The sequence below is a fragment of the Bombina bombina genome, chromosome 7 (assembly GCF_027579735.1).
Source record: "Bombina bombina isolate aBomBom1 chromosome 7, aBomBom1.pri, whole genome shotgun sequence".
Lineage (NCBI taxonomy): Eukaryota > Metazoa > Chordata > Amphibia > Anura > Bombinatoridae > Bombina > Bombina bombina.
This window is the reverse complement of record NC_069505.1, coordinates 576,006,676-576,025,624: the sequence shown is the minus strand read 5'-3', so window position 1 is coordinate 576,025,624 and position 18,949 is coordinate 576,006,676. Positions and strand designations below refer to the sequence as shown.

Below are 18,949 nucleotides of genomic sequence, written 5' to 3'. Positions count from 1 at the left end.
AAATACACCAGCAGGTATTAGAGAACTGACAAAGATGGCAACGTGTAATGGACTTTTATATTGTGCAGTAAACATGAGATGCACCATGTGACATGTTATCTGTACATCTGATTGGATAAAATTTTGAAATATTGTTATCATGTCTGTGAGAGCATCCTGACTTAAGTTATGTTTGTGTGATGAACTCTGATTGGCCGTTCCTTAATGTTTCATATCTTAGTAACTTCCATACACATACCTCCTGGTGGTGCTGTTACTACATTTTTCATGTAGACTTATTTTTAACTCATGGGCCTGTTATGCGGATGTGTGACGCAGATTTAATATACGTGATCTGTTAAATATTAATGTTTCAATTATCGTAAAAATCTAATACTGTCACATTATTAAATGTTGTAGACATTTCTAGGTTTAATATCGTTCTGTTTCTTTAATACAAATACGTTGGATTAATACACATTTGTCATTGTATGTATTTATTGTTCATTAAATCAATTTCGTGACTTATTGTGAAGTATTGACATTGCTCTATTAAATGTATTTATAATGCACATCGATTGTGTGCTATTGCGTGACATTAGACTAGAATGTGTAAAGATGCGAATCTCGTGTTGCAAGATACGTTTCCCACACAACATTTCTGAAATGCACAATTTCTGGTTCTAATGTCCGTAACATGGATAATCTGTTTATAAATGTTAAACTACACGTTTGTTTCTTATTAGTAAATAAACCTCGAGCTTGTATTTGTCTGAACTGCTCACATATGTTATTGTGCAATAGCGTCTTTATTTTTAAAGAGACATTACAACCAAATATTTACAAAAATGATGAGCTGGAGAGAGAATAAATGTTTAGACTTTAAAATGTAACTCAATTTATCTTTTTATTTAGATATCCTTAACAGAAGGAATTTCAATGCACATGGTTGAGCCAATCACATAAGGCATCTCTGTTCATCCACCAATCTTCATCTACTGAGCCTATCTCGATATGCTTTTCAAGAAAAGTATGTCAAGATAATGAGATAATAGAAGTAAAAGACACTCTTTAAATCGCAAAAGGATATTTTGTGTTCATGTCCCTTTAAGGAGACATTTCCCAATAATGCTTGAAAGATCATAAACCTATGCACCTCCCTTTCTCAAACTTAGTATAACATGTGACTAAAGCATATTTATATTACCTTCTGGATTGTTTTCCCCACTGTGAATGAAATATATTCTAATGGCTGTATTTAGCCGTCTTCAGCTTAAAGGGACATTAAGCTATATGTTCTTTACTGATTTCAATGGATAATAGAATATTAAAACAACTTCATATTTAGTTTTATTATCTCATTAGCTTTTTAAAATTTATATTCTTGGCTGAAAAGCATAGCTAGATAGGCTCTTTTGATGATGATTGTTGGTTGCACATAGATGCCTTATGTCATTATCTAAGCCATGTGCATTGATATTTATTTATCAAAGGATATTTAAAGACTGAATGTAATTAGATAATAGTACATTAAAATTTGTTTTCAAATAAATTTGTATTGTGTAAAATTCAATAACTGATATTTTTTTGGAATGTCCCTTTAAGGACCAAACCATTAGGAATATGTGGAGTTAACATTGTAGAAATAAACTAAAGGGGAATGAAAATACATATAGATATGTGATATCTAACCAAGAGGTAAGATGAATAATTTTTTGAAATTATATTACAAACTAGCTATAGTTAAATGAGCCTTCAAATGACTCCAATAGAACAGAAAAGTAATCAATATGGCATACAATAACTAGCTTGTGCTAAATATGAAATTAACTGACTTAACATTTTAAACATATAAAATAATTTTGAAACTATATTTATTAGAATTATGTTTTTGTATACCTAAGGAAGATACAAGATATTATAAAACAAATTAAACATTCAACTACACTGTCACTTTAATGTAAGTTAACCACTTTCCTTTCTCAAAAGTGAAAAGAACAAAGTTGTTATGTCGAATTCAGACTACATATCCTCATAAACATTTACAAATTTTACCATCTATAAATTACACAATAAAAGCATCGATGGATTTAACTCCCAAATTATTTTATAAAAGATACTTGACTTTAACATTATCTGAAAAAGTGGATTTTCGATTATTAATTCAATCCATGAGGCATAATTTTATATCAGGCATGTGCTTGTCAAATAGTCAACTACCAGTCATGAGAGTCAATTATTTTTTTTACTTGTCAGATTAGATGGATATATTTATTATAATCTGTTTGTTAAAAAGATGCTCTTTATATAAAATAAATGTTTAGTATTAAAAAATATTTATTGACAAGAAAATAAATAAAAAAAAAAAAAAAGAACAAGTGTAATTCATTACAGATGAAACTCTGAAAAAAATAAAATAATAAACATTAGTTATTTCATACACACATGTCTTAAAATATTCATTAAATCAAATAACTTTAAAATCATCTTGTGTCTATGCTCTAACATTTTTAAAATATTTCGAAAGATATTTTTATAAAAAATAAAAAACATTCATACATGAAATCTATACCTATCCATCATTTAAAATACCATTATATTGTCTAATCAATATTACATGTAAATATCAGCATTTAAAATTATACAAAATAATGCATATAACATTTGAAATAAAAAAAATTATATATGTATGCTGAACATAAATGTAATATTTCATGTCCCTTCAAATAATACCTCTATATCAACTATAATATGTATTCCTTTGTCTGATTGTTCAGAATTTGATTCCTCTGTAGCACAAAGTAGGGGTAATGTATGTAAGCTACAAATCTTCTAATATAGGACATGTATCTTTTCCTAATTTTTAACATTCTTCCTCCTGTGATTCTTAACTAGCATGCATTGGGCAAACCAACCTGGATTATGCAAGGTCTTTGAAAGTCAATTCTCTTGAAAATAACAGTTTATCTTCATTAGGTGTCTTATTCATCATTTCCAAAATAGAGGATTGTAAAATACCATCTAAAAAAAAAAAAATAATCTAAGTGTCTCCAATAGGGTGCCTCCACAGCCTAAATCCATCAAATTGTTGCCACTTACCATGTGAACGTGTCTTTGTATGGTTTTCCAGGTCAGCACATTTGAAAGACAATGCCAGACATGATCCCATTGGTATTCTTCACTTTCAATCTTGGATTCTTCACTTTCAATCTTGGATTCTTCACTTTCAGTCTGGGAATTCTTCACTTTCATTTTTGAATTCTTCACTTTCAGTCTTGAATTCTTCACTTTCAGTCTTTAGATGAAGTCATCTCCCTAATGGCAGAAAAGGTGTGAATCAAACAATTAATACAAGTATGTGAATTAGTTCTGCACCCTTCTCCCACCCCCTATTTCTGAAACAATTTCTGTCACTAGCTTACTAAGCGTTTGTAGCATCTTGTGTTATGTTCTATCAATCAAGTGTGAAGATGAGTCATATTGAGCAGACCTAACCTCTAATGTGTGACTTTGAATCTGACTTTGAACCATAGTCTTGCTAGAGGATCCCTTTCTGAGTATGCAAAATTTAAGTAATGTGTAAACTAAATACTAGTTTGGAAAATGTATGCCATATGATGTATTTTTGTGCCAAATTCCTGCCAGCCACAGTCCATACATTTATACTTACCAGCTGATGTTGTCTTTAAAAGCCAGGTGGCAAAGTCATTACAGGACCCAATGACCAGAGCATCACTTATATTAATAAATGTAAAAATTGGAATCATTTGATGAACAATCCTAACATGTTTGCACAATTCTCTACTTGTCATTTCCCTAGAATTCACATATATTGAAAATACTCCAATCTAACTTCTATTATTTACCGTCTGAAGTGGCGGTTGATGATGTCTGCTCTGACATTGAGCCCCTCGTCCTGGAATGGCCCCTCTAGAACAGGCTCGTCCTCCTCATCTTGGAGGAGGCGTCGGGCACCTGGGCGACCTGCAGCATCCCAGCCCACTGTGCAATATTATGCAGGACGCTGCAGGCTATAACGATCTTCGCCACCTTCCTAGGGCTGTACTGGAGGGCTCCTCCCGACCTATTAAGGCATCTGAATCTCATTTTGAGGAGCCCAAACATCCTCTCGACTACAGCCCTAGTCTGCTTGTGTGCCCTATTGTAGCGCTCCTGGGCCTCATCAGTAGGGTTACGTAATGGTGTAATGAGCCAAGGCCAGCTCATGTAACCAGAATCACCTATAAATTATGAACATAACAAAATGAAAATATTTTATAAAAATTAAAATTATATTCCAAAAAATTTCTTTTGTGTACACGAAAATCCAATAACATAAAATTTTTAATTGAAAAATAATAATCTGGTTAAATATAATTCTCTATCTGACCATTTCAGCTAAGACATGCTACCTATGCGTATTTTACATAAACCAGACCTTTGTTAAAATAAAAACAAAATGGTTACATTGCATTTTCGATCTGGCCATTTAAGCTAAAACATGCTACATATCTGTTTTGAGCTAAAACTAGACATTTGCGGAAAGAGACAATGACATGGTTAAATTGCATTCTCTATCTGACCATTTCAGCTAAGACATGCTACATATCTGTTTGGAGCTAAAACTAGACATTTGCGGAAAGATAAAGAAATGGTTAAATTGCATCCTATAGCTGCACATTACACTAACAACAGTTTAAGACTACAGTGGCAATTGTCTAACTAATTAACCATGTTGTGCACAAATACTCACCAACGAGATACCCAGGTGGAAATTGTCTTTCCTCAAACTGCCGCCACAGGGACGACAGAGAGAGGATGCGGGCATCATGACAAGCCCCACCGAAATTCGCACACACCTGCATAATCCGCATCCGTGCATCATAAACATAATGCACGTTGAGGCTATGGAAATGTTTGCGATTTCGGAATGGCAAGTCATCGGCTGGAGCACGCAGCGCAATGTGGGTGCAATCTATTGCTCCCAAGACATTGGGCAATTCAGCTATTGCAAAGAATTCCCTCTTCAGGCGCCTCCAATCACCATCATTCTGAGGGAATCCTATGTAATGCTTACTGATAGGTACCATGGTGCCCAGTAAGTGATCAAACACCACCGAGAATGTACCTTGAGCCAGGCCATGCATGTACATCTCTCCTGATTGAAAACTCCCGGAGGCCAGGACGTATAGACAACTTAGCATCTTAGTGATACCAGGGACAGCAGTCCTTATTTGTATACGTGGCTCCAGATGAGGTCTAAGAACATCGTAAAGGCCAATGAGCTGTTCGCGATTGAGCCTAAACTTGTCATAAACCTCAAAGTCACTCATGTTTTCCAAGGTGGGTCTCACCCTGTAAACACGAGGACCTCTAACCCAATGAGCCCTTCGTCTCTCTTGGAGCCGCTGAGCCCGCCTGATTCTATTAACCGCTACTTCTGCAACAGCTCCAGCAGCAGCGTCTATCAGATCGTCATCCATATTTGCCAAGCTTAGCAGCACAAAGCCAAACAGCAGAGCAAACACAACACAAGGAGTAACAAGGTATGCAAAAACACAGAAGCGAATTGATACAATGTCGATCACAAGGGATACTTTGGCCATGTTGTTTGGGGGATTTATAGTGCAATTAGTCCAATGGTAGTGAGTTTGTAATGATTGCTGATTGTATTCACTTGTTTGTATGTGAGCGGCGCGAATGCTTTCAAAGTGGGCGTTTTTTTAGGTGTTTGCTGAAATTTTGTTTTCCCCCAATGAATCACAACGTGAAAGTGTAAAATATCACACATACAGTGCATCTTCGTAATGTTTGTTCATATGCGTAATAAATACTTAATAAACGTAATCTTATAGTAAAAAGCAAACGTCCACGCTAACATGAATGAAAGTGCATACTTGTGTATAATGTGTACATAGAATGTGATCGATCAATGTTGCTGCAATATTGTTTGTAAACGATAAAGTAACAGCTGACATCTCTAGTATTGTATATATAAGTGATTAGCGAGATGTCAATATTGTACGCGTCCCTTTAAAATCGCAATAATAATTCAGAACTTCTGGCTGTCATCTGTAGTATTGCATATATAAGTGATTGGCGAGATGTCAATATTGTACGCGTCCCTTTAAAATCACAATAATACTGAAGATCTTCCGGCTGCCATCTGTAGTATTGTATATATAAGTGATTGGCGAGATGTCAATATTGTACGCGTCCCTTTAAAATCGCACTAATAATTCCGAACTTCCGGCTGTCATCTGTAGTATTGTATATATAAGTGATTGGCGAGATGTCAATATTGTACGCGTCCCATTAAAATCGCACTAATAATTCCGAACTTCCGGCTGTCATCTGTAGTATTGTATATATAAGTGATTTGCGAGCTGACAATATTTAGTACGCATCCCTTTAAAATCGCCATAATAATGATGTTCCAAACTGTTGTTTACGTATATGTAGTATTGTAGTATTGAGTGCTAAAGTTCTGAAAGGGGCGGTACAGTCCTAAAGCTGTAATGTGTATGGTTGAATCTTCTAATGACGTCATCATATTATTAACCTGCCTATGTAGTTCTGAAATCCTCATTGTGTTGTTGTATTGTGCTACATTGTTATTGTGTGCTGAATAAAATCTAAATGTGTGCTTTGTGGTTGCGTGATGGGTGATGCGTGTTATGTACATGTACGTATATATTGTGATTGTGTCCCACATATGCTGACTTCTATATAGCGGTCTGGCATTGTTGTTCCTTCCCATAAAGTGACATCTGTAATCTGGTGTACTGATGTTCTTGTTGTACGTAATTCCTAATGGTATATTGTGAGTGAATCATGATGTTAAAGGGACAGTAAAATCACTATTTTATGTTTCCTGATTCCTAGAGAGAATGTAATGTGTTTTTCCCCCATCATTTGAATGCACATGTATGAGTGAATGATAAAAGTAATGTATGTGCATCCATGAATGATCATGTGTTAAGCCTATGTAGATATGCTGTTGCTGCAAGCATATGAGTTGAATAAATGAAATGCAATACTAAAGGTAAATGAGAGGTGTTTCCCATTGTCTACTGTTTGTGAATCCTGAAATGTTCCAATTATTTTTCTGTCCATTTAAATCTGATGTAATTGTTGAAAATGTTTGTTACTAGTGATGGTGATTTGTAGTTGATGTAATGAAAAAGTATCAAACAATTTAATGTTGTTGTGAATTTCCCATAAGTAAAAGCCATAACTCCATAGGGAAATAGCCATTTCTTGATCTATTTGTCATAGCGGGGCTAACGCAGGAAAACATGAGTTAGTTTCAGAATTCTAGCGCTGGTATTTAGAGTTTTCTTGTCTACGCTTTTTCCGTGCTTTAGGTAAATCTGTCTGTCTCGTGCACGAGCACGTCTTCCCCATAGAAGTCAATGGATGAGAAAAATTTGTGTGTAAATAAAATCCAAGACTTGTTTTGAGCGTAAAGTGAGTGACGTCATGGTCTTGTGTGAAAAAGTAGCTAAATCGTGTTAATTTCGTAATCAAAATCTTCTTTGTGTATGTAATGTGGTGTATATTGTTTGTATGCATCGATGAGTGTATGTATGTGATAATCTTATTAGTTAGATGTAGCTATATGAGTGTCTGTTCCCGTCTGTCAATGTAAGTCAATGGCAAGATGGATTTGTGTTGGTTTTTTTTCTAACACCCGAGATATCGTAACTTTGAGCCTTTCTATTTTGACGTGAAAATATGAAAAATGAAAAATAAATATAGTGTAGTGTTTGTATGAGTGTAAGTGTACTTTGTGTAATATTTGTTTTGTGATTCGTGGATGTTTATTTTCGCGTTAGATGTTAACTCCTGGGTCTGGGTTGTCGGTAATGATTTCAGCGTTATGAAATTTTTGAGTGTCGGTAAGTAAACTCTAAATACCAGCGGGCGGTAAAAAGCAGCGTTAGGAGCCCTTTACGCTGGTTTTTACGGCGGCCGCAAAACTCTAAATCTAGGCGAATCAAACCTAACACTACACTATCATTAAATTAATTAAATAAATTACCTACAAGTACCTAAAATTACATACAATTAAATAAACTAAACTAAAGTGCAAAGAAAAACAAACACTAAATTACAAAAAATAAAAAAAGATTACAAGAATTTAAAGCTAATTACACCTAATCTAAGCCCCCTAATAAAATAAAAAGCCCCCCAAAATAATAAAATTCCTAAATTAAAAAGTAATCAGCTCTTTTACCAGCCCTTAAAAGGGCTTTTTGCGGGGCATTGCCCCAAAGTAATCAGCTCTTTTACCTGTAAAAAAAATACAATACCCCCCCCCCAACATTGCAACCCACCATATTTCCTTGTAGTTCCAATATCAATTAAAATGGCTTTATTTTACTAATTATTCATGAAACAAATGTTTAATTGCAGCTATTTCATCAAGCATACATGACAGATCATGTTGTGTTTAATATCTCTCTCACATACGTCACTGGCTGACATTTTTTTATGAAAATTAGGGTCCTGAACCAAAAATGGGCCGTCTTGTAAGCATACATTCCTGCTTTTTCAAATAAAGATACTAAGAAAACAAAGAAAATTGATATTAGGAGTAAATTAGAACGTGTGTTACCTATTTTCGTAGCTGGATTGATTCCTGTAAAAGATCCCCACTCTAAGATCTGGATTTGCACTGATCTTAGAGGGGGGGGGAATCTTTTACAGGAATCAATCTGGCTATGAAAATATCCGAAGGGAACGAACGGCTGCTTATTTCCGCATTCGGATACTCACGAAGGATCCAAATGCACAGAACTAATATCCAGTGAGGGCTTCTGCACCAGTATTCAAACACCAGATCTTCTCAGAGAGCAGGCCGTGGTGTGTATTGCTTCTGAAGAATTAGTGTCATACAAGCCACTGCTGACTCTCTAGAAGGTGTCGTGTTTGAATACTTGTGCACAAGCCACTGCTGACTCTAGAAGGTGCCGTGTTTGAATACTTGTGCACAAGCCACTGCTGACTCTCTAGAAGGTGCAGTGTTTGAATACTTGTGCACAAGCCACTGCTGACTCTCTAGAAGGTGCCTTGTTTGAATACTTGTGCACAAGCCACTGCTGACTCTCTAGAAGGTGCCGTGTTTGAATACTTGTGCACAAGCCACTGCTGACTTTCTAGAAGGTGCCGTGTTTGAATACTTGTGCACAAGCCACTGCTGACTCTCTAGAAGGTGCCATGTTTGAATACTTGTGCACAAGCCACTGCTGACTCTCGAGAAGGTGCCATGTTTGAATACTTGTGCACAAGCCACTGCTGACTCTCTAGAAGGTGCAGTGTTTGAATACTTGTGCACAAGCCACTACTGACTTTCTAGAAGGTGCCGTGTTTGAATACTTGTGCACAAGCCACTGCTGACTTTCTAGAAGGTGCCGTGTTTGAATACTTGTGCACAAGCCGCTGCTGACTCTCTAGAAGGTGCCGTGTTTGAATACTTGTGCACAAGCCACTGCTGACTCTCTAGAAGGTGCCGTGTTTGAATACTTGTGCACAAGCCACTGCTGACTCTCTAGAAGGTGCCGTGTTTGAATACTTGTGCACAAGCCATTGCTAACTCTCTAGAAGGTGCCGTGTTTGAATACTTGTGCACAAGCCACTGCTGACTCTCTAGCAGGTGCCATGTTTGAATACTTGTGCACAAGCTACTGCTGACTCTCTAGAAGGTGCCGTGTTTGAATACTTGTGCACAAGCCACTGCTGACTCTCTAGCAGGTGCCATGTTTGAATACTTGTGCACAAGCTACTGCTGACTCTCTAGAAGGTGCCGTGTTTGAATACTTGTGCACAAGCCACTGCTGACTCTCTAGAAGGTGCCGTGTTTGAATACTTGTGCACAAGCCATTGCTGACTCTCTAGAAGGTGCCGTGTTTTAATACTTGTGCACAAGCCGCTGCTGACTCTCTAGAAGGTGCCGTGTTTGAATACTTGTGCACAAGCCGCTGCTGACTCTCTAGAAGGTGCCGTGTTTGAATACTTGTGCACAAGCTACTGCTGACTCTCTAGAAGGTGCCGTGTTTGAATACTTGTGCACAAGCCATTGCTGACTCTCTAGAAGGTGCCGTGTTTGAATACTTGTGCACAAGCCATTGCTGACGCTCTAGAAGGTGCCGTGTTTGAATACTTGTGCACAAGCCGCTGCTGACTCTCTAGAAGGTGCCGTGTTTGAATACTTGTGCACAAGCTACTGCTGACTCTCTAGAAGGTGCCGTGTTTGAATACTTGTGCACAAGCCACTGCTGACTCTCTAGAAGGTGCCGTGTTTGAATACTTGTGCACAAGCCATTGCTGACTCTCTAGAAGGTGCCGTGTTTGAATACTTGTGCACAAGCCGCTGCTGACTCTCTAGAAGGTGCCGTGTTTGAATACTTGTGCACAAGCCGCTGCTGACTCTCTAGAAGGTGCCGTGTTTGAATACTTGTGCACAAGCTACTGCTGACTCTCTAGAAGGTGCCGTGTTTGAATACTTGTGCACAAGCCACTGCTGACTCTCTAGAAGGTGCCGTGTTTGAATACTTGTGCACAAGCCATTGCTGACTCTCCAGAAGGTGCCGTGTTTGAATACTTGTGCACAAGCCGCTGCTGACTCTCTAGAAGGTGCCGTGTTTGAATACTTGTGCACAAGCTACTGCTGACTCTCTAGAAGGTGCCGTGTTTGAATACTTGTGCACAAGCCACTGCTGACTCTCTAGAAGGTGCCGTGTTTGAATACTTGTGCACAAGCCATTGCTGACTCTCTAGAAGGTGCCGTGTTTGAATACTTGTGCACAAGCCGCTGCTGACTCTCTAGAAGGTGCCGTGTTTGAATACTTGTGCACAAGCCGCTGCTGACTCTCTAGAAGGTGCCGTGTTTGAATACTTGTGCACAAGCTACTGCTGACTCTCTAGAAGGTGCCGTGTTTGAATACTTGTGCACAAGCCATTGCTGACTCTCTAGAAGGTGCCGTGTTTGAATACTTGTGCACAAGCCATTGCTGACGATCTAGAAGGTGCCGTGTTTGAATACTTGTGCACAAGCCGCTGCTGACTCTCTAGAAGGTGCCGTGTTTGAATACTTGTGCACAAGCTACTGCTGACTCTCTAGAAGGTGCCGTGTTTGAATACTTGTGCACAAGCCACTGCTGACTCTCTAGAAGGTGCCGTGTTTGAATACTTGTGCACAAGCCATTGCTGACTCTCTAGAAGGTGCCGTGTTTGAATACTTGTGCACAAGCCGCTGCTGACTCTCTAGAAGGTGCCGTGTTTGAATACTTGTGCACAAGCCGCTGCTGACTCTCTAGAAGGTGCCGTGTTTGAATACTTGTGCACAAGCTACTGCTGACTCTCTAGAAGGTGCCGTGTTTGAATACTTGTGCACAAGCCATTGCTGACTCTCTAGAAGGTGCCGTGTTTGAATACTTGTGCACAAGCCATTGCTGACTCTCCAGAAGGTGCCGTGTTTGAATACTTGTGCACAAGCCGCTGCTGACTCTCTAGAAGGTGCCGTGTTTGAATACTTGTGCACAAGCTACTGCTGACTCTCTAGAAGGTGCCGTGTTTGAATACTTGTGCACAAGCCACTGCTGACTCTCTAGAAGGTGCCGTGTTTGAATACTTGTGCACAAGCCATTGCTGACTTTCTAGAAGGTGCCGTGTTTGAATACTTGTGCACAAGCCGCTGCTGACTCTCTAGAAGGTGCCGTGTTTGAATACTTGTGCACAAGCCATTGCTGACTCTCTAGAAGGTGCCGTGTTTGAATACTTGTGCACAAGCCATTGCTGACTTTCTAGAAGGTGCCGTGTTTGAATACTTGTGCACAAGCCGCTGCTGACTCTCTAGAAGGTGCCGTGTTTGAATACTTGTGCACAAGCCATTGCTGACTCTCTAGAAGGTGCCGTGTTTGAATACTTGTGCACAAGCCATCACAGTATTTTTCTCATGGAAGTATATTGCAGACATGTTTTGATTTGAAATTGAAATGCACCCATACACATTTCATTTGAACCTTTTTATCCCTTAATATATTTGAAGGTTTCTATCGTGTCGCCTCTTTCCCTTACCGCCTCTAAACTTGACATATTGAGGGGTAGATTTATGAAACAGCAGATGCTGCTTATTCCGTGCGAGCCTTACGGCTCACCGGAAATATAAGTTAAGAAGCAGCAGTCTAAAGACCGCTGCTCCTTAATTCGCCCACCACCTCTGAGGAGGCAGACAGCAATCATTCCGATCACATACGATCGGGATGATTGACAGCCCCTACTAGCGGCCAATTGGTCGCAAATGTGCAGGGGGCGGCATTGCACAAGCATTTCTCTAGAAATGCTTGTACAATGTTAAATGCCGACAGCTTAGAGTTTTTTTTGTTTTATTTTTTTAGACCATGTACCATTTAAAGGGACAGTCAACTCCAAAATTGTTATTGTTTAAAAAGATAGATAATCCCTTTATTACCCATTCCCCAGTGTTGAATAAGCAACAGTTATATTAATATACTTTTTACCTCTGTGATTACCACTTTTGACAGTCCCCTGATCACATGACTTTATTTATTATCTATTGACTTTCATTTTAGCCAATTAGTGCAGTGTGATCTACAACCTACAGGAGTGAGTCTCCTGTTGTGAAAAGCAAATAAAAAAGCATGTGACAAGTGGCTGTCTGTAGTGGCTTAGAAGCAGGCAAAAAATGTAGATGTTAAATGTTATAAAGTATATAAATATAACTATGTTGGTTGTGCTAAGCTGGGGAATGGGTGGTAAAGGCGTTAACAAATTTTGGTGTTGACTGTCCCGTTAAGTATCCCTCTTTTGGATAGCTTCAAGTTTATTTATATCCTTCTAGAGATATGGGAGTAGATTTATTAAAAGGCGAGATGGAGTGAATGATGTCCGCTTGACCTCGCTAAATGCTGACAGCATATGCATTTATCATTGCACAAGCATTTCTGGTGATTACTATCATTGCATCAAGCATTTCTGGTGCTTACTGGTTGCCAGTCGGCTGCTAGCAGGGGCCGTCAATCATCCTGATTGGATTGGATCGGGATTATTTCAGTGGTGGCGGAGAATTTAAGGAGCAGCGGTCTTATGATCGTGGCTTCTTAACTTCTGTTTCAGGCGGACCTGAAACGATAGGGCTCAGAAGGAGTATCCGCTGCTTAATAAATGGAGCCCATGGTCTCCAGTCTCTAGAACTGTACACAATAATCAAGATGAGTAGGGATGGGCGAATGTGTTTATATCCGAATTCGAATGTTAGAACAAATGTTATTGTAGAAATTCGATTTACATAATAGAATGTTGATAAGAATGAATATTCTTAAAAATTCATTTTTCGAATGTTATTTACAGTTTTCGAATGTCACATTCGAATTCGAATGTCACATTCGAATTCAAATGTTACATTTGAATTCGAATGTTACATTCGAATATCACATTCGAATTTGAATATTACATTTATAAAACACAGTATTAGACTAGAAATACTATTTCAAATTCGAATGTCACATTCGAATTCGAATATTATATTTTGAAATTGAATGAATACATAGCTAAACATTCTATTATTCGAACGAATATTTTCGAATTTTATTGAAAAATTCGAAAACGAAAATTTGAAAATAGAATGTTAGAATGTTATATAAACATTCGAAATTCGATTTGAACGAACGAATGTATCAAAATTCATTTTAAATTTCGAATTTTTAGAAACATTCGCCCATCCCTAAAGATGAGGTCTAACTAGTGATCTGTAAAGTGGCATAATAATCTTGCTATTTCTGCTACTAATACCTCTAACAATGCAACCAAATATTATACTGGCTGCACTGGCTGCACTGCTGCATTGTTTAACACATTTTAAAACATCTGAAATAATAATTCCCAAGTCCCGTTCCACTTTAGTTACGCTCAGTAAAGTGTCATTGAGACTGTAGTAATTGTCCTTTGGGTTTTTGAATCCTAAATGCAAAATTTTGCATTTGGTAATATTACATTTTAGATCCAACAAAGGATACAATGAGAACAAAATAAATTAGATAATAGAGGTACGTTGGAACGTTTCAGTTTAAAATCACATGCTCTACCCGAATAATGAAAGAAAAAAAAGAAAGAAAAAAAATAGGTTTCAACAAAGGTTGGAGATAGAAATAGAAGTATGATTTCTACTTTTTTTTTCTTTTATGAGCAGAGAGAATAAGCACCACTAATGTTTCTTGCACTCTGTAGGCTATATGAGGATTTTACAATTCAGAAAGAATGATGGTTCATATGGTGCCTGGATTGAACGAAGGAGCAGTACATGGTGAGATTAAACATGCAATAAAAATATACTTTAATTCTCTTGTCTTATCTTATTTCATCCTTTATCATTTTTACCTTAACGTGGCAAGTCTTAGGGGGTACTGGAGGAACTGAGATCACCCATAATCCTTCACAAAGCCCCCCCATTCTCAAAGGTGCCACCAGCCATAGATTTACAAGCTAGTCATTTATATACATATCCGTAGCAGTACCCAGGGCAAGAAGACAGGTAAATGAGGAGAGGGTATTAACATGTTTTTATTTATAAAGGGCTAGAATACAAGTGGAGTGCTAATTTATTGCGTGCCCGCAAACGGGCAAATTTGCACGTTTGCGGGCACAAGATAAATAACCAGCCATTACAAGTGGCTGGTTATTGCTACCGCACGCTTGCAGTAGCAAATAGCGCTTATAAAATTAACTAGAGATCAGATCTCTGGTTAATTTTATAAATGTGCCCCAAATGAACCCAAAATACAGTGGTGTGTATTTTATTAAAAAATTCAAATTTTAGTATTTCTATTTTTTAATAAAATATCTGCACTACGCACTATATACATATATACTGTTTTTATGTGTTAATATTTGTATATGCAGCTATTAACACATAAATACTGTATATATGTACTGTATACATTTATTTAATATTGCTGCCATCGCTGCGCTACTTACCCCCTTCGCTGCGCTTAGGTTCTGTGCTATCTCTGATGGCATCAGAACGAGGTTTCCATTGGAGCCTAGGGAAGCACGCTCTCGTGAGCTAAATGCTTCCTAGCAATGTGAAGGCAAGCTCACATTCACATCAACTTGTTGTACCAGCGCACTTTATTGTGCGCTGATATTACTCAGTGGAGCGCTAATATCGCTTTCACAAAAGCAATATTTAGCGCTCCACTTGTAATCTGGCCCCAAATCTAGAATCCCCCTTGTTGTAATCAGATATTTCATTCACACTCTTTTAATTTCTTTTCATCCATCCCTTTTTCTCTTTCTGAAGCACACACAGACGTATGTGCACACATGACTCCTACACACACAAACACTTGCATGTACATATGCAAATACACACATGCACACACTTGCATATACGTAAGTACTTACACACATGACACACAATAAACTCATACAGACACATGCATGCAAACACATATGAATGCTCATGCGCACACACGCACAAACTCACATATATGCAACCTCTCCTTCCTTTCTATTGTTCACGTTCTCCGTTTCGTCTCCTTATATAGGCTTACTGCCTTTGTTGTAAAAGTGTTATCTCTTGCTCGCAAATACATTGGTGTGGACGTAGAAGACATCCGTATTTCAGCAAAGTATCTCACCACCATGCAGAATACAGACGGAAGCTTCCGAGAGATATTATCTGTAATCCACACAGATATGAAGGTGAAAAGGAAGCTAAATCCTCTGTCTCTCTGCGTGTCAATTATATCTATCTATCTATCTATCTATCTATCTATCTATTTATCTGTCTATCTGTCATTTTCACTATCTATCTGTCTGTCTAATCGATCTGTCTGTCTATCTATCTATCTATCTATCTATCTATATGTCTGTCTGTCTGTCTGTCTGTCTGTCTGTCTAATCTATCTATCTATCTATCTATCATCTATCTATCTATCTATCAATACATCTTAACCTATACCCCAGCTCTTAGCTGGTGGTTTGCAATCACCCTGGACTAGTCCAACCGCCAGTCCCTCCAGACTAGTCCAGACAATTGCACAAGCACAGGGAGGCATTAAACGCAGGCAGCGCATTTCTGTCCCCTAGCCACAATACCAGATTTGCGGGAGTTTGTTAAAAGGAGCTGAATAGCTTTTCACAAGGTTTTTAAATTCAAACCCATTTGTCACAACGTTTTCACATGTGCTTGCGGCATACTTGCACCCCCATTATACCATGCATAAGAATAATTTGACACTAACATTCCAATCCATCAGAAAGCACTTCAAATTCAACACCTTTGGACTTTTGAAAATAATTTTTTCCTTTTTCAAATAACCGCATGATTTACAAAGAAACACATATTATACTCTCTATTTTTTCAAACTAAAGTTGATATGTATTGGTTTTAAGTATCTGCTATTGCCACATCCAACATGGAATATCTAGAGGGTCACATGATCCTAATATAAAGGAGTGGATTTTCCTGTTTACAATGAGGTGTAGTAAAGTTATATGAATTTATTGTTGACAGAGAGATGCATAGTTTCATAATCCTACCTTATGTATTATCCAAAAAAGTTTTTCTAGAGAAAAAAAGAAACTTCCATTATTATATAAACCTGGGTGACCGGTATAAAAGACATTCTCTATTTTCAAATGAGAGGTTATTCACCCCTCTTGTTTGCAAGGGGACAGAATTATGGGAATTTTTTTTACTGCCTAGATCCAGGAATCAGACTACTGGTGATAAAAGACAGCTGTGTGGTCACACATTATATCATCCCCTTTGTACAATAGACAAGGGATTTGCAGAATGTCATTCTCAATGCCTACAGCAGATAGAGAGGCAGGGTACCCCCAGCTTCAGAAGAAGTGTATGAAGTGGGTTCCAGCAGATCTCCCTATCATAATGCATACAGTACAGTACATGTAAGGTCATATGTCCAATTATGAGACAAGTGATCATTCTAGGGAGTTCTTTTTCTCTCTTTTTCTTCTTTTTCTCCTACTGTATCCTTCTCATTCTCCTTCTGCTTTTGCAGGGTGGTGTTGATGGAGTAAATGCTGGAATCTCTCTCACGGCCTATGTGACGATCGCCCTCCATCATTCTTTGGAATCTCTCTCTGAAAACTCTGAAGAAGTGGTACGTTGTGATCTCATCATACTGATGCCTTATAGGGTCTAATGTTTGTCTATATTTCACAGGGATGGGAGTTTTACCAATATAATTTATTTCTTTATCCCTCCCCTTTTATATTTGGGCTATTTCCAGCTGACAATTATCCTCCACTGTTTTAACGTCAATTCTCCAGTCATCCAGTCTTTCTCTTCCACTTAAGCTCTGATCACTGTATATACCTCCTCTACCTATAAAATATTTGTGCGTTCTTGAGTCTCAAGGATCTACCTTTTTCTTAAATACTATTATGCTTCTATCACCTATCTGTCCCCTCTCTCTCGTTCTTCTCTCTTTGACTCCCTTTATTCTCTTCTTTCTCTCTCTCTCTCCTTCCCTCTCTCTCTCTTTCTCTCTCCCCATTTCCTCCCTGTCTCTCTCTCTCTTCTACATTTCTTCACCTCCCTCTCTCCCGCTCTCCTGTTATCTCTATCTCTCTCTCTCTGCTTTTTTCTCTTTCCCCCATTTTTCCTTGTGGGCCCCTGCTAGTGGCCAGTTGGCTACCAGTGAGCAGGGGGTGGCATTGCACAAGCATTTTACCAGCAATTCTTGTGCATATGCTGTCTGCATTTAGCGAGGTCGACCGGACATGATTCGCTACAGCTCTGCTCGACCATTAATAAATCTACCCCTTTGTCTTCTCTCCCCATTTTGCAGAAGAAAATTATAAGTAAAGCAAATGAATATCTGCGAAATAACCTGGACTCCCTCTCTGAACCGTACCCACTTGCTATCACTGCGTACGCACTCACTCTCACCTCTGTGGACTCAACACTTAAAGACAAAGCCTTTAGGTTGCTTATGAATATTGGACAGGAAGACACAAGTGAGTAGCACATTTTTTCTTTACTTACAATATTTGTCCTCACTCATTTCCTTACCTTCCTTTCTCCATTATTCTCAACTTCTTTACCTCCTTTATTACATACTGCTCTCCCCCATCTCCCCTTCCCTCCCTCTTTCCTTCCATTCCTCCATCAGACCTTTTATCCACCCAGGATAGACCAAAAAGAAGGAAAACTCAGCAAGTCTCAAGGCATAAGATTAACTGCTTTATTCATGGGAAAAAAAAATACAATTGGCTAAAATAGCATAAGAACAACATCGCAGACTTGTCTTACGCGTTTTGGCATTGGAATGTCTTAATCATAGACATACATTGACTGCTAGTAAACGGAACTTCTATCCACCCTCCTACCTCCCACCTCTTCCTCTGTCTTACCTTCCCTCCCTCGCTTCCTCTCTCTTTTCTTATTTTCCTCTATCTTACCGTTTATCCTCCCTCCCTCCTTTTCCCCCCTCCATCTCCCCTTTCTTTCCTCCCTCCTTTCATCTTTCTCCATCCTACCTTATATAATCACCAAAATCCTACCTGCCCCTGTCCCTTAATCTCCACTTCCCTCTTTACTTTTTTACTTTCCTCCATTCTACCTTTTATTCACGCTCCTCCTCCATGACCTTCACCCTCCATTTTCCCTTCCCTCCCTCTATCTTTCTATCTTTCTCTCTGTTCTAATTTATATCCTCCCTCCCCCTTTTCCTCCATCTCCCCTTCCCTCCCTCTTTTCTTACTACTTTTTCTCCATCCAACCTTCTATCCGCCCACCATTTCCCTCCCCTATTCCCTCCATCTTCGCTTTACTCCCTACTTTTTTTGTCTTTTCCTCCATACTATTTTCTATCCACCCACCATCTTCCCTCTTTTTCTCCATCCTATCGTCTATCTACTCTCCTTCTCTCTCTACCTCCATCTCCCCTTCCTTCATTCCTCCATCATACTTTCT

The 18,949-nt window shown here is 38.4% G+C and overlaps 1 protein-coding gene across 1 annotated transcript in view; it reads left to right on the top strand.

The window, feature by feature from the left end:
* LOC128636591 (complement C4-B-like) overlaps nt 1–18,949 on the top strand; it is a 216,847-nt gene that overhangs the window by 141,995 nt on the left and 55,903 nt on the right. Inside the window, 4 exon segments of the mRNA XM_053689585.1 lie at nt 14,230–14,305; nt 15,549–15,705; nt 17,031–17,132; nt 17,823–17,991. Coding sequence (XP_053545560.1) covers nt 14,230–14,305; nt 15,549–15,705; nt 17,031–17,132; nt 17,823–17,991 — 504 coding nt within the window.